Source organism: Sabethes cyaneus, chromosome 1 (genome assembly GCF_943734655.1).
Source record: "Sabethes cyaneus chromosome 1, idSabCyanKW18_F2, whole genome shotgun sequence".
Lineage (NCBI taxonomy): Eukaryota > Metazoa > Arthropoda > Insecta > Diptera > Culicidae > Sabethes > Sabethes cyaneus.
Window position 1 is genome coordinate 26,083,100 of NC_071353.1, and position 25,492 is coordinate 26,108,591.

A 25,492-nucleotide genomic window follows, 5' to 3' on the forward strand; every position below is an offset into this window, starting at 1 on the left:
GTACTTTTGTGCCACGAAGTAGATTCGTAAAATCAATCCTGAATGTTTCGTACATATAAACGTGCACTGTCGTGCATTCGTACGAATCATTGTATTTAACAAAAATGCTTCGAGTGACCTCCAAGTTGGTCTCGAGGTACAACGCTGGTCTAACAAGCCTGTCGTCGTATGTTCGAATCCCGCCTAGGAGAGGCTGTTCGAGTCAATAGGATCGTAGCACTAACCTCCCAATTGTCCTGTCCTCTAATAGCTGGCTGCGAAGTTTGTCGTATAAAAAAACGAAAGGTCAAGTTGTAATAACGGAATGTAGCATCTAGGCTTTGCTTTTTAAGCTTCCTGCATTATAGTATAATTAGTAGTATAAAAACAGTATAATACCGACACCTAACGGAAAATAGTGAAATCTAGTTTTGTCTTCAAAAGCCGAACTTATCGGGAATCGCAGTTGAGCTCGTTTGTTATATGCCGATGATGACGCCGCAAACCACAGAACCACGAAAACTCATGTTGAGCAGGTCATAATTGCATGAGTATAATCTTTGCAGCCCGATCTCGTCGATAACGATGCCAGACTATAACCGTGCGTCAAATGCGTTTTGGTGCAAAATGTGCTACGATTGTGCTCTCGTACCAAATACGAAGCATTTGCAATAACAACATTTACGGTAAGAAAAGCCTACGAATGTTTTTAAATAGTATGAATTTATTTTTATCTACGAATATAGCTTTTTTTGTCTAAAAATATACGAAGTTATGTTTTCAGTGTGGTAGTTTCTGTTATATCGTTATATGTTAAAATTACTGGAAAAAGCTTGAAACGGCCAGATATAAACTGATCGCAAGTTATGCTTAAAATTGCTGAAAACACGCTGAAAATGCTGTGAAGGTCAGAAAAAATGAAAACAAATAGTTGATTTAGGACCACTTTGAGCAGTTTTTTGTTATAAAATCTTGAATCATGAAGAACTTTTTCACAACTTTGACTCATGAATGAAGTGATGAAGTATGAAGTGAAAAGAAGAAACTATTCTTCCAATACATTCATACATACATCATGTAATCACAAGTTTTCGTGTCCTTTAGTTAAAAATAAAAGAGCACAAGTTTTAAAAATGGTAAACGTTTATCTTTTTATCTCCTATCCTTCTTGTTTTTCAACTTCGTATATTCCGTTTTTCTTTTTTTAGTTGCCCCGTTATTTTTTTTTCAGGTATGAAATGGGGAAGGCGGCAACTAGGAAGAAACACCCAACATAGCTCTAGCCATTCCAAGCTCCTACATTGAGAAAACTTTTCGTATAGTTTCTATGTGTCCCACATATAGATTTTACAATGTGCCCAGTAAATGATCTTTAGAGTAGGGCGGGGCATAAGTGCGATGTTTGAAGTTGTCATCAATTTTCGTGAGATATAAAGAAGGACAACAACATGATATATTTTGTAGTGATGCAGTAACTCAATGTCTTCACATTCAACTATAAATCATCTGCGGTAATAGTGTTTTGCAAAATAAATTCTTCTTTCTTCTGATCAAGTGCAGATTCGCACTTTTACCCCACTAGCGGGGCTAAAGTGCGAATACCGCGGGGCAAAAGTTCGAAGCTCGAATCCATGAAATTGGCCCAGCAGTAGCTAACAAAACCATATTATCTTCAATCTGCGTTATGTTTCGGTAAGGAATATTCTCAATTTGCACCTTTTCTATTTTGCGCTGGTGTATTGCAGCCTCCGTTAGATCGAAACTTTTCCAAACCTTTGTTTTTTGTTTCATCACCGGAAACACATTGTTCCATCATCTGTAGAGCACACAGTTTTCTGCAGATCTTTCATTTCTAGTATCTGTAATATAGTGCCTAAAGCTGTATATAATTAGCTATACATTTTTGCCTCGTCCTTGAATCGTACTTTTGCCCCGTCCGTGAATCGAACTTTTACCCCACCAGGCGCTTGACGGGGTTAGATTAAATTATAGAAATCGAAGTATATTTTATAAATTATTTTCGTCGTATTTTCAAAACAGATATCTGGTGATGTAAAACGCTGCTACAAATTTTCAACAAGTAATATCCTCCTGTTGATATCGTATTTGCCGTATAACGAAAAATTACATCAAAACCGCCCTAAAATAACATTTGCACATTACTCAGCAACTATGCTTCGTAAGCAGCCAAAGTTTACGTTAGATTCAAGCTGTCAAAGTAGTCACCCATCCATGCCAATGTAGAAAATTTACTCGGAATCAGCACCGATAAATCATTGAATCGCACTTTTACCCGCATCGCACTTTTACCCCTCCTTACTCTATGTGCCAAACAGTTATCATTTACGTGCACGCGAAAAATTTTCACACACTATTCATATGCGTATAATTTTTCTGTGTATATCTGGGAGGATTGTGTTTATATGCGGCACATGATAATCATATGGAATTTCACATGGAAATTTACCATTAGTTATGTGCAGAATATTTTGAGTGTACCTAGCGCCTTCACGTGACCATACCTGGAAATACTTCAATTTGTATAATTGAGTCATTTTCTAGGATGCTTTCAAGAATTGGCTGCGTTAGTATGATATTAGATTTAGATGCTTCTCGTTTTACCCTTTGTTATCTGATTTTGCTTTTTTTCTCCCCCGTTTTCCATCTTTTTCTCCCCTGTTTTACCTATTCTTTATTCCGCTTAATCTTCTTTTCCTTTCTTTTTTTTCTGTCGTTTTTTTCATTCTATTTTGTACCATGTTTCCCCTCTTATATCCCTTTCGACCACTTTTTCTGTTTTCCTCGTTTCTTTTATTTCTTTTTTCTCTCGTGCTATTCTTCTTTCTCTTTTGACTGTTCTTGTTTTCTGTTCCGTTTTCCCTAGTTATTTCCTCGCCTCTGTTTCTTTAACAATTTCTCACCTTTTCTGTCCCGCCTTCTCTCTATTTGTCTCGTTTTCCCTCCTTTGCTTTTGTTTTTTCTTTTTTCTGCTCGCTGTTTCCTCTTTCTCCTATTTCCCGTTTGTCCCGTTTTTCGTATTTTTCAGTCTTGATTTTTTTCTTGTTTTTCTCTTTTCCGTTCCGATTTGATTTCTGTCCTGTTGAATCCTTATCTATTTTCGTCTGTTCCGTTATTCCTCTCACTATGTTCTGCTTTTTTTTACTCACGTTCTGTTTTTCTTTTCTGCTTCATCCCGCTGTCTTTCGTTTTTATTTTTTTCTCTCCATTATCCTCTTTTTCTGTTTTCGTTTCTCTATCTGCCTGCTTTCGTATTTTTTTCTTTGTTCCTTCGTTTGTATTCTGTCTTTCATCCTTTTTTGTTCAGTTCCTCTTCTCAGTCTCCTCTTCTATCCAATTTGTCTTCATTTTGTTTCTCGTTTTCTTTGCAATTCTCTTATATTTTTTTCTACCGTTCTACCGCTTTTTTTGTCCTGTCGCCTCTTTTTTACTTCTTTATCCCTGTTTGCTTCTATTTTTCTTCTTTTAATGTCCCGTTTTCCACTCCATTCTCTCAGTTTTTCGTTGTTTTTTTATCATGCCAGGTTTTCTTCTTTTTCTTTCTCGCGTTTTTCATTTTTTTCTATCACATTTATGCACTTTTTGTCATGTTACCGTTTTTCGCCAGTGTGCGAAGGAAGGATTGCTCTGCTTAACTTAACTAAATGAAATAATTAATTTTTTGGAGAAAGATATACCATTATACACTTAAAAGTCTCTTTTTACGCGGTTTATTTTTATGATTTTTGAATTAACGCGGTTTTTTTATGACGATTTTTGAATTAACACGGTTTTTGCATCATTTTTCGAATTACGCGGTTTTTTCGCATCATTTTTCGAATTAACACGGTTTTTTCAGCGATTTTTAAATTCGAGTGGCTTTTTCGGTTATTTTTGAATTAACGCGGTTTTTTACGATTTTTGAATTAGCGCGGTTTTTTTACAACATTTTTCGAATAACGCGGTTTTTTACAACATTTCTCGAATTACCGCGGTTTTTTAACAGTTTTTATTACACGGCACGCATCCCCCGTTTAAAAAAAGACTTGAGTGTATGAGAATTGTAAACCTTGATACCGGTAAATAATTATTTCGTTTATTTAATGGCACTACACATCTAATTTGATGAATGTTTTTTGTAGCATTTTTTCTGAATTCGGATGGTGAATTTCATGCTTTGTGATGGTGGATTAAAATCGGTTGTGGGGTTCATGGCGAAAACGCGAATTTTCTGATAAAATCCAACATGGCTGGAAAATCAAAGAAGGCCGTCAAAATTGTAGTGTAGTAGTAGTAGTAGTAGTAGTAGTAGTAGTAGTAGTAGTAGTAGTAGTAGTAGTAGTAGTAGTAGTAGTAGTAGTAGTAGTAGTAGTAGTAGTAGTAGTAGTAGTAGTAGTAGTAGTAGTAGTAGTAGTAGTAGTAGTAGTAGTAGTAGTAGTAGTAGTAGTAGTAGTAGTAGTAGTAGTAGTAGTAGTAGTAGTAGTAGTAGTAGTAGTAGTAGTAGTAGTAGTAGTAGTAGTAGTAGTAGTAGTAGTAGTAGTAGTAGTAGTAGTAGTAGTAGTAGTAGTAGTAGTAGTAGTAGTAGTAGTAGTAGTAGTAGTAGTAGTAGTAGTAGTAGTAGTAGTAGTAGTAGTAGTAGTAGTAGTAGTAGTAGTAGTAGTAGTAGTAGTAGTAGTAGTAGTAGTAGTAGTAGTAGTAGTAGTAGTAGTAGTAGTAGTAGTAGTAGTAGTAGTAGTAGTAGTAGTAGTAGTAGTAGTAGTAGTAGTAGTAGTAGTAGTAGTAGTAGTAGTAGTAGTAGTAGTAGTAGTAGTAGTAGTAGTAGTAGTAGTAGTAGTAGTAGTAGTAGTAGTAGTAGTAGTAGTAGTAGTAGTAGTAGTAGTAGTAGTAGTAGTAGTAGTAGTAGTAGTAGTAGTAGTAGTAGTAGTAGTAGTAGTAGTAGTAGTAGTAGTAGTAGTAGTAGTAGTAGTAGTAGTAGTAGTAGTAGTAGTAGTAGTAGTAGTAGTAGTAGTAGTAGTAGTAGTAGTAGTAGTAGTAGTAGTAGTAGTAGTAGTAGTAGTAGTAGTAGTAGTAGTAGTAGTAGTAGTAGTAGTAGTAGTAGTAGTAGTAGTAGTAGTAGTAGTAGTAGTAGTAGTAGTAGTAGTAGTAGTAGTAGTAGTAGTAGTAGTAGTATTCGCGTTGAACGACATCCGAACTGGCTGCCGACTGACACTCCCACTGGCACTGTCGGAAGCGGTAGCCTCTTTCATGCAGTGATTGGAAAACTCATATTGAAGTTCTGCAATACACCTGAATTGATGCAATATACTGCTCATTCTCAATATACTGCAGTGAATCGTTCATTCATTTTGAACTGCCGACAACGGTAAACGAAATTACGATAAACGTAAACATTGCTTCGAAGTTTTAATTAATTTCCTTAGCCAGGTTTTGGTTGATTTTAAAAAGTAAGCAGTTTAAAAAACTAAACTTTGAGATCTAAAATATCAGTCAAGAGCAAGAAACTTAACTGATAGGTTAGTTTACCAATCATTCAGTGCTGCAATTCATGAGTGTATTGTTTTGAAGGGTAGAAAACTGAGATAAACACTGTCAGCAGCTCAGTAGACATGCCCATAGGCTGACAGATAGAAGAATACTACCAGGGGTAGAATTGTATACGCTGAATGCGTTTTATATTCGCCTTCATGCAGAGCTGTCAATTTTTGCGAGCACTACCCGGTTTTCCTAAAGTATTCAGTCAACGAGTAAGGATAGCATACACCCCAACGGTAGTACCAGCTGGAGGCCCTTAGTTTTACTTTTTTCGAACCACCAGTGATTTGTTAGTAGATTTCGATATCGATTACCAGCTCCCGGTGGCCAGACTATGCGGCCTAAGATTCTACACGTGATAAATGAGAGGAAGTGTAACGTTACTCTTCATAGACATCTACTTATTTGTAGACCCACAGAAGCAGGGTAAAATTCTCTGCACGGTAAACAAATACCATACTATAGACAAACGTCAACTAAAAACAGCTGAATAATTTTGAAAAACAGTTGAACACATATCCAGAGATATTTAGTTGTTGTTAAAAATATAAAATGTTCAGTTTTAGTCACCACAATTTGAAGTGACTTTTTTCGTAAAACTTATTTGTACATTAGTGGGCAGAGACCGGAGGCAACCATGCGTTAACGTGCACGTAGTGCACTTGAGCGGTGACAAAGCATAATAAACACTACAACAGCATCATTCTTGTTTGCAACCACTCTCGAACGGTTACCCCCAGACGGACCATCACAGCAGATGTATCTAGCCATGTGCAGTCCGAAGTGAATGTAAAACGATACACTTTTTCAGCCAAGTTGTCCCGCATAACTTGCATCCATGGTTTGTCCACGGTACTGTTTATGTTGATTGTTGCTGCTGCTGCTGGTGGTGGTGGTGGTGCGGGAGAGTTTGTTTGTTGCATTTCTGGTAAACATATATTAACATCATACCGACCGCGGCGAACCATCGCATCGCATGTAGAGTAGAGAATCTACGCAGCTGGGAGATAGCGCATAGAAAATTACGGACCAGAGTACCCGCTCATCATCATCTTGGTCGGACAGGTCATGGCACGTGATTTGCATGCATACTTCAGTGACCTTTTCATTGGCTGCTACCGGAGTAACTACGACGTTGGAAGAGTTTGTAGCGAAAACGCGTTTGGATTTTAAAAGCTACAATTCGCTTTCTTTTACTTCATTTCGGTTTATGAAACTTTTGTTTTCATGACTATGTAAACATACTTGGCTATGAGATAAGACTAAATTATATTATTTCTAACTCAAAAGCAATTTTTTTATTTAGATTACCAAAGTAATTCTTTCAACTTCAAATGCAAGCAAAATACCCATAAAAATTAAATTGAATTTGCTCAACGAAAACATCATTACGGGGAAGTTGGTTCTCTGTTTGCACAGGGTACGATGCATTTATAGGCACAACGTGCTAAGCATACATATCTTGCCGGCTCTCATAGTGGATAGTCCTAACTGCGTTGAAGATCAAAGTACCACAAGCGGATCGACTGCTACTTATAAAAATGCAGAAGCAAGCAAAGTACTAAATATACAAAAAGAGGCAAAAGATGAATATTCTGATTTTAACCTACAGGGCATAATCTTTCAACCGAGTGTCATTTGATCCATCTTACGAGCCATTTATCTCGAATACTTTGTCTGCCTTTGTTAGCCTCCAATGCAGCCGAATGTCACAACCGGCAGCAAAAGCACAATGACTTTTGCATTCACCATGACTTCCCATAACGCAGCGGCACAAGCAGGAATAGTCATTTATTAAACATTCAACATACATATAAACACTATTAGGATTCAATTCGGAGCTTCACGAGTTCCTAGGCCATTCAGAAGAAAATAACAGCATCCCTAGCTTCACTGAACCGCTACAATCGGGTATAGAGAAACTTTGTACATACTACATATTGGGAGAACTTTCCTAGAGGAGGATACCGACCTCTCGTCCGTACTGAACCGGTACCCGAGAAGATACAAGTTAACCTACTTTGAATGGCTCCGTACGGGTAGCCCGTTTGGTTACCCTTTACTACTACTACTGCCACTCCTACTACTACTACTGCTACGACTACTATCTAACTAGCTGTCGAGAACTTTGATGCAACTTTATAGTCGTTCGCTACCAAATATCGGGTCAGAAACAGATATAAACGCGTATATCGATTCTTTTGGCACACACATACCGTCGTTTCCGAAGCCGATAAAGTGGGAGAGCAATTCTGTCTGTATTATTATGGAAATAATATTATGTGGCAAGTAATAATGTTCATGCTATGATTTATTGCTTTGCGGGAGGTTATTACCGACGTCTGTTTCCGCTCGAGCGTGGATGTTTTATGTTGATTGGATTGCAGAGCTAGTTTAATGTCAGTATGCTGATGTTCACAACTTTGATGCGGCAATTGTTTCACATTAAACGGTGTACACAACAGCGTGCGTCATCTTGAAAAACTGTAATGCAGAACCGGATGGTCGGTAAACATATTGAGTTTCCGTTCGAAAGCAGCAGCAATAGCGCGCAGTTCCGGCTTTTCATCTTTGTGCTGTGGGTGTTGAGGACGTTTTCACGCCAAACTGGTAATAACATTCTGTACCGATTCGGGCTATCTGAGCTGGCATACGGTTGAAGAGAGTTCGACTATCCTTTTCGTGTGTTTTCCGTTTGTTCGTGCCATGTGACATTACATTCGGCATTTGAGTTTGCGTTTTCAAGTGGTGTGTAACGAGCATCCTTCCTGGTATTCTATCTGCGATGTGTAAGTCGATGGGCAGAGTATTGATCGGAATTAAAGAGGTGTTGCGATCAAAATTTGACCAATCAAAACGGTGTGTTGAAGCAAATTTGCTATTAAGAGATCAAATTATTTTTTATTTAAAAGTTCAATCAGTACAATATACAGTACAATATTCCGGTTGACTGAATCTGAATTGCCAAGGTTTTTGTTTAAATTCTGCAATCTTAAACTGCTTCACGCTTCGAGTAGTTTTTGGGTCCTTTTCAGGTTACACTGCACGTTGGTCCAATATTTCTCGATTGGGCGGAGCTCTGGCATGCTGTGAGGTTCTTGTCTTTAGGCACCACCAGCACGTTGTTGGTTGCATACCATCCCATGGCATTTGTTCCGTTATGGCAGAGGATACCATATCTGGCCAAAATAGCAAGGAACATCTTGTTTCAGGAAAGGCTTTTTCAACTACTCGTCAACGTAACCTTCCGGTTTTGATGGTCCCGATTGCAACGAAAATGTTGCTCTTTGCGCCACAAGCATAGATAGCCTACCAGCTCAGATATTTCTTAGTGCACTAAGATTTCTGACATATTCATATGCTTGAAAATAACTTTTTTCTTTCTCCTACCCAGGAAGTTGTTTGAAATCTGGTTTAAATTAGGTTTCGTTATCTAGCACCAATCGAACGAACTGGAGTCACTACTTTCTTATAGATCTACGATCCTGTTCGTTTTTTAGCTCAACAATGCACGGTTGTAGATGACGTTCCCAGCGTGTTTGCGACAGTTCGGATAGTTCCGCTTGAGAACACTGGCCACTTTTTTGTCGTCGCTGCGGTTTCCGGCTTTCGGATTCCCCCCGATCCAGGTTTCTCTACGGTCGAAAAATGTTCAACGAATTACCCTTGCTGACAGCTGATTTGGCCATTTTTAACGGTTTCGCCAACTCGATGTGCGAGTAGTGCGAATTGTTTTTTGTGTGTAGTTCCTCTTGCTTGGACGCCATTTTGATAACTGAAGAGCGAACGAAGATTACTTTATATGTTACTCTTGTTGACTTTTTCGGTGAGAAATATTTCTCACCGAAAAAGTCAACAAGAGTAACATATAGAATTTTACGGTGACAAACCCCAACAAAAGAAAATTACTTTACTTTACTTTAGTGGCAACGGTCCATTACCGATCCTGCGCCGAACGAATTATGGTCCTCTAGTACCGTCGGTCCTGGGCTGCCGTTCTCCAATCCCGACGAACACCAGCTGAACGTGCATCGTCTTCGACAGCACACACCCGCCTCTTCCTGGTTCTCTGCTGAAAATAGTTTTGGCTACTCTTTCGTTGGGCATTCTGGCCACGTGCCCAGCCTACCGCAGCGTGCCACATTGCACTAACTTCACTATATCACCATATTTGTATACTTGGTACAGCTCGTGATTCATGCGTCTGCGCCACACTCCATTTTCCATTTTGCTACCAAGTATAGATCGTAGAATTTTACGCTCAAAAACCTCAAGCACTCGCCGATCAGCTTCCTTTAGTGTCCATGATTCGTGTCCGTAAAGAGCTACTCGGAGGATTAGTGTTCTGTAGAGCGCCAGTTTTGTGCGAATTTGCAAACTACGGGACTTCAGCTGGCTACGTAATCCGTAGAAAGCCCGATTCGCGGCTGCAACTCGTCGTTTCACTTCGCGGCTTACATCGTTGTCACATGTTACGAGTGTACCAAGATATATATTCCTCCACTACTTCATATCGTTCCCCATCTAACTCCACCTCGGCATCAACACCACGTGGGCCACGTTCCCTACCAGCAACCATGTACTTCGTTTTGACGGTGTTAATAATAAATCCCAATCTCGCCGGTTCCCTTTTAAAAAGCCTAAAGGCCTCTTCCACTGCTCTACGGTTGATTCCGATGATATTGACGTCATCCGCAAAACCAAGAAGCATGTGAGATTTCGTGATGATAGTTCCATTCCTTTCCACGTTTGCTCTTCGTAATGCACCTTCCAAGGCAATGTTGAATAGCAGGTTAGAGAGTGCATCCCCTTGCTTCAGTCCAACGTCACGAAAGCAGTTGAGGTCTCACCCGCTATTTTAACTCATGATTTGGATCCGTCCAGCGTCGCGCGAATAGCGTAACTAGTTTCGTCGGAAAACCATGTTCTAGCATTATCTGCCACAGCTCATATCGTTTAACTGAATCGTACGCCGCTTTGAAGTCCACAAACAGATGGTGTATCTGCAAGGTGTACTCCCGGAACTTGTCTAGTAACTGACGCAGAGTAAACATCTGATCCGTCGTGGAGCGACCCTCACGAAAACCAGCTTGGTACTCGCCGATGAAGGACTCTGCTAACGGTCTCAGTCTGCAGAACAAGATACGGGAAAGCACCTTGTAGGCAGAATTGAGCAATGTAATTCCTCGACAGTTTTTACACTCCAGTCGATCTCCCTTTTGGAAAATTAGGCAAATGAGGTCATTCAACCACTCCTCCGGCATTTGTTTTTCCTCCTAGATCCTGACAATGATCCGGTGGATTGCTTTGTACAGCCGCTCGCTCCCTGCCTTTAGAAGTTCAGCCGGGATACCGTCCTTCCCAGCAGCCTTACCGTTTTTCAGCTCACTGATTGCCTTTTTAACCTCCTCCTGTGTTGGTGGCTCCATAGCTTGACCATCGCTTACAATGCCTATCCTATCGCTGCTGATCTCCGCATTTTCCTCTCCATTCAACAATGTCTGGAAGTGCTCCTTTCATATGGCTGCTACCGTCGTTTTGTCGGTAAGCAGGTTGCCAGCGCCATCATTGCACATCACAGGCATGGCAAAATTCCTGCATCTCACCGTTTTATAGAAACTCCGTGTGTCGTTGCTGGCGTATCGCTTCTCTGCGCCGGCGAGCACGTGCTCCTCGTACTCGCGTTTCTTTAGACGATGGATTCTTTTTTCCGCAGCTCTAGTCTCTCTGTACCTCTCTGTGTTTTGACGCGTTGCCGCAGTGAGCGTGCGACTCCTGGCCTGGTTCTTTTCATCTATCACTCTCTGGCATTCGGCTTCAAACCAGCTGTTACGCTGTCACCTCTCTCACCATGGATGTTCCTCCACAGCCCATCTTCTCCTTCGACCTGCTGTTCTGCGATTCGTTGGTCAAGCTTCCTGGCGTACTACACTGCCACGCCGTCTGCCGTTAACCGGTGGGTGTTGAAACGCAGCGTCCTCTCAGTGCGAACTTTCGCCGTGTTCGACAGCCTTGCGCGAATCTTACTCACTACGAGATAGTGGTCAGAGTCGATGTTTGGTCCCCGAAAAGACCGTTCAGCTTTTTTACCGCCACTGTAGTAGATGTGGTACTTGAAAGAAGTGCTTGCAATATGGTCTACTGCACGGAACTCCCTTTCTCCGGAATTTGGACACCGAACTTCCTGAATAGCAGCGATCTCCACTCCGAGTTGATGCAGCTCTCGAGCAAGCAAGCCAGTCCGTGCCGGTACATGGAGAGTTCGGACATTCCAGGTATCAAGTTTCCAATCATTATCCCTTAATCGTTTCCCTTGCCGTGTCCTATACCGATTGTTCCGTCCTGAATTTCTTTCTTCGTTATTCGTGGTAATTGAGTTTTCGATATACTACTTCACCGGGGCTGCGATACCTACATCCCGCTGATGGGTTTGCCATCTTAGGTATAGCTTGCAGTATACAGCATTTCATATTCAGCTGCCCGTTTCGAGACAGACGCTGTGTGAGCCGCCCCTCACCTGGAGAACAGGCACTCTAGTTTTTTAGTTCAACGAACCGCCGTATAAGTTTGCACAACAATTAAATAGTGTAATATTTTTATGAAAGTGACTCCGAATATTCAATAAGACATTTTTGTTATTTGAATCTTAATTAAACAAATAAATAAAAATTAATTGGAGTTAAGTAAAATGCTGTAAATTGAAGTATATTAAAGTGGAATAAAAGTAAAAGTGGAAGAAAGCAAACAAAGTCAAGTAAATTGAAATCAAGTGAAGTAAAATTTTACGATGATAGAATTAACTTTCACAAAACTGCTGTGGAAAATCACGGTTCACTGAGCAAATACTCGGTTACCATATGAGAACATATTTTTTAGCTCCGAAATGAAGAAAGGCACTTACGCACAACTTAAATTAAATTAGGCAAATTTTATTCATTATAAAATCCTCCGACAATCTTCGTAGTAGTAAACGGGAATGTGTTAATCAGGACCAACCGCTCCGAGTTTGGTGCAAAACATCAAATGGAAAAAAGAAGCCTCGGAAACCATCGGACCATTGTTTTCGAACCTTTTTGTGATCCCTGCTGGTAATTTGAAAACCAGTTATGGAATTTTTTTACGGCAGAAAATATCAACAACCACACACACACCCTTGCCATAAGCAAGAGCAAAACTCCAACTTGGAAGCATTTCGGGATGTGCACCTTGGCGGCCGCCCGCCGCATAGAAGGTCTGACACAGTTTCCTTTCTGTCAGTTCACTGAAAGATGTGTGAGCGGCGACTAACCAGCTTTATCCTTTCTCCCGATGTCTGTCAAAAGCTTTTCTGTTGCCGGTGTGTACTTCGCACGCCATACATATTTTATGGGTGCTCATTTCACTGCTTTCACGGTATTTCCGTTGTATGCTGCCGGCACGCTCGGTCTTAGTGAGCTGGTTGGGGGGGCGAATGTGTTGTAACGGTACCGGGCGGAAGGGATTTTGTACCTGCGGGGGTTAGGTGAAGGTTTTGCGGAATTGTACTGGAAAAATGTGGCAAATAAACTGTACATGCTAACGAAAAACGGGCTAGCTTTGCCGCTGCAGGTTCTTCAAACGACTACTTCTGCTATTCACAGAATTAATTGGAACCCAAATTGATACTGATATTTACTGTTGGATTTTACTGTGTGAATTTTTCTGAATGGAAACTTAAACAGGTAGTAGGGATCAACTTTCTATTCAATATTGGAATGTTTTATTCACGGTATAGGCAAGGACTGCGAATTAATTTGAGTGGTGGGAAGGTTAATGTGTTCTACTGTTCTTTTTTGAAGTTTTGTGGTTATTGGTACAACTATTATATTACAAAGCATAAAAGTAGTACAGTGAAACGAAACATTGCTGAATAGTAGAATATTTATTTGGTGGTGACTTAATATCTAGCTAGGTCTTTTCATAGCATACTCCCCTACGACCGTGACCGTTTGTATTTATCATCGTTCAGTGAGATTACGATCAGATTTACTTCACTTAATGAAATTAAATACTATTTTTAAGGGGACGTAGTCAAGTTGTTTATATCAACTGAAATTGAATAGTTGCAGCTGAGAGCAAAGCAACTTTCTAACAAATGTTTAAATAAGTTTTGGCTTCCTCTAGGGCTGTCGTTAAACCTTCCCCCCGGAATGTTGCGAAAATTGAGTAGAGTAAGGAGGGGTAAAAGTACGATGCGGGTAAGAGTGCGATTCAATGATTTATCAGTGCGGATTCCGAGTAAATTGACTACATTGGCATGAATGGGTGAGTACTTTGACAGCTTAAATCCATCATAAACATTTGTTGTTTACGAATCATAGTTGCTGAGTTATGGGTAAAAGTTATTTTAGAACGGTTTTGATGTAATATTTCGTTGTACGGCAAATACGATATCAACAGGAGGATATTATTTATTCACAAATTGTAGCAGCGTTTTACATCACTCAGATATCTCTCTTGAAATTGCGGTGAGAAGAATTTACAAAATATATGTTACTTTTCCATAATTTAATCAAACCCCGTCAAGCGCCTAGCGGGGCAAAAGTTCGATTTATTGACGGGGTAAAAGTTCGATTCATGAATCGAGAATCTAACTCATTTTACTGACGGGACGACGACACTATGCAAGTCCTTGTGACTCTGACTTGTAAGGTACTGCGGGCGACGCTGTTCGTCCGTCAGCGTTATAGTATAGTCGCGATTCTCAACGGGATTGTTCGGGGAAAGGTTTCGTTTCTATCACGGAGCGAAAAAATTCGTTTGTTTCAAACGAAATTTTTATAACAACCTAAAAATATTTTTGTTTCGAAACGAAATTCTATTTGAATCAAGAAAATAACAGTTTTGAATTAAAAGTAAAGTATTGTCAAATTGAGTTTTCGATGGAAATATTTTCATTTCAATCATACATATCAGTTTGAAACGAAATGAAATTTCTGTTTGCGCGTAAAACAATCATAAATGTGGTTGAAACTACATTTTTACCTTTGTTATAGAGTAAGGATGCGATTTAATGATTTATCGGTCCAGATTCGAGTAAATTGACTACATTGGCATTAATGGGTGACTACTTTGACTGCTTGAATCTAACGTAAACTTTGGTTGCTTACGAAGCATTTGATGTAATTTTTTGTTATACGGGTAATGCGATATCAACAGCACTGTTGTAGCACTGTTTTACATCACTCGCATATCTGTTTTGAAAATACGGTGAAAAGAGTTTACAAAATATATTTCGCTTTTCCATAATTTAATCAAACCCCGTCAAGCGCCTAGCGGAATAAAGGTGCGATTCACGGACGGGGCAAAAATGTATAGGTTATATACAGCTTTTGGCACTATATTACAGATACTAGAAATGGAAGATCTGCAGAAAACTGTGCTCTACAGATGTTGGTCGAAGGAAAACAATGTTTTTCCGCTGATGAAACATAAAACAAACGTTTGGGAAAGTTTCGATCTGTCGGAGGCTGCAATACACCAGCGAAAAATAGGAAAGGTGCAAATTGAGAATATTCCTTACCAAAACATACCGCAGATTGACGATAATATGGTTTTGTTAGCTACTGCTGTGTTAATTTCATGGATTCGAGCTTCGCACTTTTGCCCCGCGGTAATCGAACTTTTACCCCGCTAGTGGGGTAAAAGTGCGAATCGGCACTGGTTCAGAAGAATGAAGAATTTATTTTCGATAACACTATTATTCCAGATGATTTATAGTTGAATGTAAAGACATTGAGTAGCTGCATCACTATAAAATATATTTTGTTGTTGTTCTTCTTTATATCTCGCGAAAATTGATGACAACTTCAAACATCGCACTTATGCCCCGCCCTACTCTACTTGAGCCAGGGAATAAGCAATAACAAGACTGCTTTGAGACATTCGTTTCAACCGCGATGCAAACATCCAACCGACACATAACGTATGCTTTCGTGAATTTCTCAGTGGGATTGCATACATAGGTCCTGAGCTGTGTTACGAGAATTTTGCGCAAAGATTGTGGTATAACGACACATTCAACGGGCCTCACCAGGTACTGACAATCGGCAACGCTCAACAACCATCCACCCAGAGTTTGCTGTGCATTGTGATGCATCGCTTGAAACGACAAATCTGAATAAATAATGTTGCCACGAAAGCATCCCCTCCCCGGAGAGCAGTAGTTGCATTTGTATTTTCCATCTTTGGTTAAGTAGTACTCTAGGTTGCGGAACGTTATTGCATTTTCGATTGCAGTTTCAAGTTGACCTTTTATCAACGGAAGGAGTAGTTCTACGAAAACTTGCTTAAGTCAGCGGCGAATGGCTGATGACATTAGTATTGAAAAGCAGCGCTTTTCCATATTTCTTTTTGTGGGTGGTATAAGCTTACAAGTATGTTTCAGTGCTAGCGTGCCTTTCAGTTGGTACATGTTTTGCCAGTGAAATGTCTAAATAACAGTAGTTAGTCAAACAGAAAAGCTTCCTGCGCTATTTCTCATTGCAGATGTGCAGCCAAAGTTACCAGAAACAAAACAGTTAATTCGGGCGGAAGGAGATAAAAAAATACTACTCCGACCATTAATTTGGCAGTATAGTAGTACTGGGCTTGATACTTACGAAAACACTGTTGGCTGAACGTGCCTTATGCTTCCAGTCTGTTACACGTACTTTGTTTGTACGTCACGTTTTCGGAGCAGTTCTTATTGCGCAAAACAACACCGAGAATTTTGTGCCTCAAATACGTTATTGTTTTTCTGATTACACACTACTTTTTTGGTACAAAAATTTGCAATTTTCGTTGCGTTGTTCGAGATTTGTTTTATTGTTTTTTTCCAATGGAACGCAAATAAATAAACAACTGGACGAAGTCACAAAGTGATATTTGGTTCAATTTCGTGTAATAATAATTTTTTTTTATCGTCGTTCAGCGTTCAAAAACTAACAATTTTAAACGTTAGCCCTTAGTTTCTTAGCGGGTTAACAAGATTTTTGCATCAATCGATCAGAAATTCTTCTACGAGTTGATTTGCATTGAAAAATATCGTATTTCGATTGATAAATAGTGAAAGTTGATGATAAGTAAGTCCATATATTTTTCTCCTTCCTGAGTCAGGAGACTTCCCATGCACAGACGACGCATAGATATACCAGCTGACTAATGTGGATCAACCTTTGTACAACGAAATTGTGTTATTTCTGATTTACCATGAAGCAATTACAGTCAGTCCACGATCACGGGTCACACACAATGTGGGTCATTTTAGCTTTAGCTATTTCCGTACGAATATCACCTAATGATTGATCAAATTGGTAATGCTACTTATAAGTAACAATTTCATCAATCAATTAGTATAATATTCACGCATTATTCGGTAGAAAAAGGTAAAATGACCCATAATTGCGTGTGACCCATGATTGCAGTCTGGCTGTATTATTATTGTAGTTTTATTGGTTGATTCAACATCAATTGAACATAATTTTGTACCAAACATAGGTCTTCTATCATGTTATAAAACTCGGATCTAGTCGTGATTCATTGGCGTTTACTAATAAGTTTGGAGTTCCTCAAGGTAGCAATCTTGGACCTTTGCTTTTCTTGTTTTTCAATATAGCGTTATTGTTGGATACTGACTGTAGGTTTGTGACACCGATGACCCAAAACTAATTACCCCTATAAAAAATCGAAGGGGTTGTGTTCAAGACACGACCGCATAGGTGACGTAGAACTACGAAAGTCTCTTTGTAGCGATAGTAGCATGTATTCATGCAGGTAATAAATACGATTCTTCATGTATACAATGCAGTTACATTTATCAAAGCAGTAACATTGTATACGTTCAATCTTCAATCGAATTTAGAGTTTTTTCCAATGAAACGGCAAAAATGCGCATCCATACAGAACCACATTAAGACTGAACAATACAGCTGTAGCGCACTTTTCCAACACAGATATCAAATTCATCTAGGCTTAATCGTTTCGCCGTAAAGAATTTGCGATCTGTTGGGATTTTTGTCACTTTTTCTGGCGCAGTACCGTAAGGCAGACATCAAATTGGTTATTGATTTATCGCGGTTCTAAGAAAAATTAGAAATTCCACATAAATTTTCAATTTTTTTTCCTGTGTGGACTCATCACTGCGACCAGTATAGTTGATCTATTGTGATATCGCCCGGGTGTTTGCTGTATGACCTGCACTACATTTCTTTTTGCTATAATCGCTATTGAATCTACTTTGATCTACGTTACCCACTTATTTCTCACTGCCAGTACTATCCCATATTATAGCCGTCCGAGGACTCATTCGTTCCTCTGACCAGTACACTTCTTAACTATAGGACGGACTTTTGCACTGTCAAGAGTGGGTAAATTTAGAAATCAGCATGAAGGAAAAGTAAATGAGGTGGGGAGGGGGGCTGAGAATAAACCCATGCTAAAGTCACTTGACATCGAATGGCTTGATTCTACTAAGATTCGAACCCATGACCACTCGCTTGTCGAAGCAGACTCGGTAACCTTGCGGCTACGGAGCCCCCTGAATATTTTATTATTAAACTTCTCCGAAGACACCACCCTTGAAAAATTACGCATTTTTTACCCAATTGCTAATGTCCGTACTTTTTCGAAACCAGACCACTGTGTAGCGCCATCCGGGGTGACATTGGGCCACGGGGATGAGATTGTGCCAAAAACCAACAATGTTTATTTATGCAAACTGAGGTCTCAAATTCAAGATGATTTGATAGATAACATATTTATTTATAACTTGGAATGGAGCACAACTAATATTAGCGAACAGTTTATCTTAAACGAGGGCTTCAAACTTTAGGGTAACAAATTCTTGGAAAAACGTTAATAATAAATGTTCCATATAAACAAACTCAAACAAGAAATCGCATCAAATTGCTATTCTGGAGATAGGAAAAGCCTTCATTTGCAATGTATTGAAAGGTTATTATGCGTTGGACGGCTTTTGATTATGAAAATAATATTTTTTCTAAACTTGGCACTTTCCGAGCTTCACGGGGTGAGATGGTGCCAAACTCTAACGATCGTTTCGAAGCGTGGAATTCACATACACAAAAAAACTACAAGGTATACAGCCCTAACCTTGCCCTACGAAAGGGTGACGTAGGACTATATCAGATCATTAGACTAAGACTAATGTAAACTGCATTTCTGGCATATGTATGTTTATGTTTTCTGTGATTACCATTGTTTAAGTGAATGTTTAAAAGAGAAGAGCGAAATATTCAGATTCAATTCTTCATTGAATGCAATGGTGGCTTTGAAAATACGTGGACAAGGTTTCCTAAGTACAATGCCTGCAATCATTGCGACACAGATATTTCTTTTAAAAATCACTTGTGTGCATCATAAAGGTTGAAATAGTAATGAATGACCAGCCCAGATTATTGTATGAAATATGATTATGCGTAGCTTGACATGTCTCAATAATCTTGCTTTAACTCTCTCTTGTGGCCTTTAAAAGGGTTATTGATTACAAATAACATTAAAGCCAAAGCACGCTCATCACAAATATGACGTGACATTCGAACGTCCTTCTCTTTTGACATGAATGGCAACAGGCATGTAAGTTAGTGGCGTCGATTTACTGTCTCTTGCTCCGAGAAGATTTTGCTAGTTTACTTTCACAGCTTACCGCTTGTTACAAAGCAGAAAATACACAACACAAAACGTTTTATTTCTATGAGAATCCTTATCCTCTTACCACAAGGGTGAGGGGTCTAAAACCTCCATAAAACAAATTCATGCCTTTAAAAAACCCCACATGCCAAATTTGGTTACATTTGCTTGATTAGTTCTGTTAGAGTTTAGAGTTATGAAGAATTTTGTATTACATTTGTATGGGAGCCTCCCATCTTAGAAGGAGAAGGAGTCTCAGTACACCATAGAAAAAATCCTGTCTTCTGAAACCCTAACATGCCAGATTTGGTTCCAGTTGCTTGATTAGTTCTCGAATTATGAGGAAATTTGTGCCGAATTTATATAGGAGCCCCCCCCCCCTCTTACGCCCTCCTTAAAATTGCTCCCTTAACCCCCCATAAAAATGCTGGTCATTTTATCTATTCAACGACATACAAATTGTTCAGTTTCGTTCAGTAGTTTAGTACTTATTAGCATTTGAAATCTTTCATTAAAACGTTACACTTCTATTTTCGTTTTCACAAAGTGCTACCCAATCCCAGTATAGTAAACAAAGACGTAGTCCTACGTCAAAATGCGTCAGTGTACATCAATAAACTTAAATTGCTTACTAGCGAGCGCAATATTTTTACAGTTTAGATTGTGTTATATTTTTTGGAGCAAAAAGTTCGTAGGTCTGCTAAATAATTAAAATTCATTTTTACGTTTTCTCCAGAAATTTCAGATCCTATGAATAAACACTTTAATATGAGACAAATATGCTGCATTATACATACTGTTGATTTTAAAGGGAAGGCTGATTGCGTATCATCTGGCTACAGCATCTCGAACGAAATAAATAATTTACTTTGTTGAATGATCAAATAAAGGAGTCCTCTGAGGTTTCACACCCCTTTCGTTTCCCTTTTGTAAAGCCTGGAGACGCTACTACATATTTAGTCCACAAACCACGTACTCATTATTGGTTGTTATAGACCCCCTCAAGTAGTTTTCGTTCATACATTTTATTATAATTTGTAAAATACGTTGTTTTTTGTCGTCCCCCGGCTTCTAACAGCCCACGTAGTTCATGGTCGGTCTCATACAAGCTAGTGCTTACTGTTATTTATGGGTATTGTTCATAGATACTCTACTGTTTATTTATTAGGTATTTAACTTAAATTAATGTTTTTAACCTCCTAGAAGGGGTGAAATTGTGCCAAAGTTCATATAATTTTAACATAATCAATGTTCATTGTAACTAAACCATCTTTATGGCAGTTGTCAACTAAACATTGAAGTATATATTGACAGGTTTTGAATTAACTTTATTGCTAAACTGTGCACCACCCATTGCCCAGCTAGCATTTTCATACGTATAAAAAAGGCAAAAATCAGGATTACGTACAGATATACATGCTAAAAAAATCGTATTTCATGCGCAAAATTGGCATATCCGTACTATTTTGGAGACGATATACGTGATTACGAATAATTTTGAGCGTTACGACTACATAAGTATTTATATACGATAATATCCGATTAAGCGCGAGTCGCTCCGTACTACTCTACGATTTTGTGCTGAAAATCGTATGTATGTCAGTCATTATCATTATATACGACAGAAAATCAACTTGATCTCACTTTATCCAGCTTTAGTTACGATTTCGAGTTTATTAGGAGATATTTACGATAGTTTTCGTACACTGATATACGAGTTGGTGCTAGCTGGGTGAGTTATTCGAGGGATTGCTTTATAAGTACCATATAGGCACGTTCGGCCTGCTGGAAATTCAAACTACACAGACACCACAATAGTGTTGCATGTCACTCTATCGATTTCAACGGTCTTATTTGCCAAAAACAAAGGCAAAGTTCAGGTTTTATGGATCACCTATGGTCTGTGCCAAAAGGGAATAAATAAAAAAAGGCAAAGTTGTAATAAAACCATAAAAGTAGTATTGGCAGGAAATTTAACGTAGCTTAAAAACTAAAATGTCATCCAAAAAGGCGAACGAATACGGCAGTGCAATGAACAGTTTGTTCATAATTTAATGACATGAAAAGTTTAAACCAAATTAGACACGATCGATTGGATTTGTTTTTTGTAAGCTGACATGCAACATTTCATCAGCAATTAAATTGAACAATGTTTTGTTGACGAGGAATCTGTAAATAGCGAACGCTAAATTCGTCTCTCTCAATTTTTGTTTTATTGCTTTCATTCAATGAAACGATTTGTTGAGTTTAACTTATAAACAACTTATTTTGAAGAAAAAAACACGTTCGCTTCAATGGTCGCTATTCATTCAGAAAATCTTCCCGCGTGTTTCTATGGCATTAGATTTGAAGTGGAAGTAAATCGGTCGGTAATTTCGGTTTTCGTAAACAGCATTACCGGTTTTTTGAAATTCTTGCTCATGGCACTCAGTCACGAGTTGAGTCTGCCCCGAGCAGGTATTGATCCAGGAGCACGGCCATTACCAACCTGCTATAAGCAGACTGTGAACCATAGACTGTTTCAGTACATTCACAGCCAACGCAGATCTGCTTGAAATTCATGCTGAAAGTTGGGGTATTCTCTAAAACGGCGACAAATTATTAAATGTGTTTTGACGTGCAATACTGTAATGTTGAACCCTTCTATCGAATCCAGAAAAAAATGCAAAAGGTAATACTTACTGGAAGGATCATGGATCCATTTTTTCTTCTCCGTTATCTGCTGTTGCTGCTGCTGTTGTTGTTGTTGCTGCTGCAGCAGCAATTGCTTTTGCTGCAGGGAAGACGACGGGTCCAGCTGCTGATTGCTTTTATCATCCTGAAGGGGAGATTTTTCGTGAACAGGCAAAAAAGATAGAGAAGAGAAGAAGAAAAAAATCATGAAATGAAAGTCAGTGAATTTAAAGTGGGTCAGAACGACGAAAGATAAATTGTGGAAATATTTATTCCCCTGTTTGGATGCAGTTTGGCAATGGATTGCTTTCAAACAATGGTTAGCTAGCAGAAGCTGGTGCTGGCAATGAGTAGAATAAATTGCCTGTAATCGAAGTTCATTATTGGTTGTTTTTGCTCCACCTTCTGCGTAGTTATTTTGCTTAACACGACGGTTGAAAGGTGCACTGAACGTGCTAGAAGAATGTCCTGTTTCAGTATAGTTTAAAATTAGATTATCCTAGGGCAATGAGAGCGTGGTTTTAGTGGTCAGTGGAGGATACTAGAAAAAATATCACTGCTTGAACGAGAGCAATGATACTGCTTGGCGTGTGATTCAGGAGTGCTTTATTAACATTAAATTGATGTCATTTTTCAAACACATGAATTTAATGGTTATAAATATTGTTGAACTCAAAACGAATATGTTTATCTTCTTCCAAAATGGCTCTTGAAGATCAAAATATATAGATGCGTTTGTGGTCTCAATGATTCTTATGAATCAGTGCACAACTCCTATATATGGTCTAGTAGAGCGTTTACGGTGCTGAGTTAGGGTGATATTCACCTTTAAATAGTTCCAAACTATAAAGAATAAACTGCTTTTATTTGCGATATGTGAAAAACCTGCAAGAAACTTTATTGTTTACTTGATTCGGAAAATATTTATTAAAAAGCTCACTTCGGGTGCAAAATTACAGCCTTATTTCCTCGGTAAGAAACGCAAAGCCAATGAAATTATACTATCAAGCGAAAAGCAACCCCAAGATCAGAAGTGGTATGGTAATCGTTGCTGGTGCGAGAGGCTTTCGAGAGACCATCCAAGAGGATCTCCGTTTCAAGGCAATTTGCACTTCTAAGACAATTGCCGGAGGGTACCCTCAATTTTCTTTCCCTTCGTGGGAAAACGCCCGATCAAAGTCAGCCAAGATTGACAGAAAAGAAATGAATTATGTAAACACGAGCAGCAGCAGCATTCTTCATTCGGCTCATTGGTATGCTTCAGGGGTGCTTGCTTCACTATTTTACCCGGTTCAGGTGGAACGATAGCTGTGACTTTGCTGGCCTTAAATTAAAGGAAACTAATTTGCAATTCCGATTATCCTCCAGGCTCCAGCCACCTACCGGTCGGTGGTTGTAGAGCTCGGCACTCGGCTCCAATATCATCTGTATTCGTCCTGTCATTCGTTGCTGATTTTCTATAGTACGCCTTTATATTTTTCACGCTCCTTACTTGTGTCCGTTCGGTGGTGACGCTGGGGATATCCTCGCGAAAGAGCAGCTGCTTGGAAAATGACTGAAACCACCAACAAATTGATATTTTCGCATCGTTTGACGTTCGGATGCTGCACGGTGCTGCTGCGCGGGTTCGCTTCTTGAACCGTGACAGTTAAATTGAGAAGTAAATCGAGGGAGGATACAATTTAAATAAGATGGTTATTGATTTTCGATCAGTGGAATGTACCCAGTTTTTCTTCGCTTTGTAGACGGTACAAGTCGGTGGAAATATGTAAAATGAATTTGTGGCGCCTTCTTCGCTGCGGATTATTCTTCTGTCGATGTTCTGAACTTACTTGAACTCTTCAACGGCAGCTGACCAGAGGGAAATCTATAACTTATTCGAAGAGCTTGATTTTCATTTCTGAGGAACAGCTTGCATCGTGCAATTTCAAAGATAATGAAAGAAATGCAATTAGAGAGTTTATTGAATAAGCTGACATGGCAACCGATGCAACTGACATGAATATTATTTTATTTAAGTATATTTCTCTGTGTAATTAATTATTAATCAGAGAGTGAATTTGTGATTTCCAATAAATTTACAATGGTTTGCGGTTTCCAATGAAACACACAAACCATTCGGCATATGGCGTACGTAAAATAGCATGTAAATGACTATGGATTCAGCTTACTGCCATTTACAGTATCAATTTTGACAGAAGATAATACAGCAATAATAATCGTTTTATCCACCTGCCGAAGTAGTCGATTGTATTTGTCACAACCAACACGTACACATACCCACCCACATAATAAATTTGACATTTAGCCTTTCGTAAAAGATATAAAAGCTTTTCACGATGGTCATGGAAATGTTCTTGTTTAAGCATATTTAAGCTGTGGTAAGCCCTTCCATTAATAATCATCCATCAGTATTTCAGTAGCATAAAAAAACTCTACATAATCGGGAATGGATCTGGTTTTCATTCTACCGGTTGTTGATCGGAAACATGCATAATGTCGCATAAAAAAATCAAACTCTTCACCACCCAAGAGAGGACCTTTCACATTCGATCCGTTAATTGATTAATGAGCTTTGCTTTTTGTGTGCTGTGAAGTATTTAACGCTTTCAATGGGTTATAAATGCTCACGCAGGCAATATGTTTAGTAGCATGATGAAACTACCCATAATGGAATTAAACTTTCCACCCTCCGGGTGTTTGTTTTGCACAGGAACTTATCAAATAAATTCAGACCATACACCCATAAATTGCGTCTCGGAACAACCCATCGGAACAGAAATACGGCACCACAGTGGAAGCCACTGAACGATAAAACTTCTCCGACCGGAAGCTCTTCTGGGTTTATTCATGAGGAGGAGTGTATTCAAAATCTGGGTTTGTATCTTTTCTTGAAGAAAACTCCGTTGAGGGGATCCGGTGATGGACGGTGGCGCCTTTTCGCCATTCCAGATCTAGATGGAGAATAAATTACCTTCTGTCCGTGAATGAATCTATTGACGTCTGATGGCATTTGAATGAGTTCTATTGATTTTAAGCGGTCTTAAGTTTGGCTGCAGAAACTCGGAGAAACTCAATCAATCTTATTCGCAACGAATCTCACATGGGAGTCATGGCGGTCAAGACATTTGTCCCGGGTGTTTAGGAAAAACTAATCAAACTTTTGTTTTTGATGATTGAGAATGGAAAACAGAGATAGATTTCGAGGGTACGTTGAAAGAAATTGATAATTTTGGTCATAATAATGCCTCTTATTATGGAACATGAAGAAGTGGAGTTTCTCTTCTTTGATTTGTTTCGACAATGCTCTTGTAAAATTATACAATGGCTTGTTTTAGTGATTAACTGAAAAGAAGAAATAAACCAGCTTTGTCAAAATTCAGATTCGAGATGATAGCTTTATTCATTGTTCTTCCCTAGAGCTGTCAGAACAGCTATAGAAGATTCTAAGTTTAACTTACTTCCGCATTGCATTTTAGTCATGTTCCATGTGTTAGGACATGTACATGAATAGAAGCACTAAAGGTGAGGGTAACCGTTTCCTTTTACATTCACCAGAAGTGCGAAATCAGTTTTCTATATGTATGAAGCGTATAGATAATTTTACCACGCTTGGCAATAGCATTGATTGCTGTATCATGCTATGAATGATGCATCGGCAGCA

The 25,492-nt window shown here is 39.0% G+C and overlaps 1 protein-coding gene across 1 annotated transcript in view; it reads right to left on the reverse strand.

The window, feature by feature from the left end:
* Window positions 1-25,492, reverse strand: part of LOC128735529 (proteoglycan Cow) — a 184,621-nt gene that overhangs the window by 40,961 nt on the left and 118,168 nt on the right. The window contains exon 2 of the mRNA XM_053830014.1: window positions 21,838-21,973. Coding sequence (XP_053685989.1) covers window positions 21,838-21,973 — 136 coding nt within the window. The remainder of the gene's footprint in view (window positions 1-21,837; window positions 21,974-25,492) is intronic.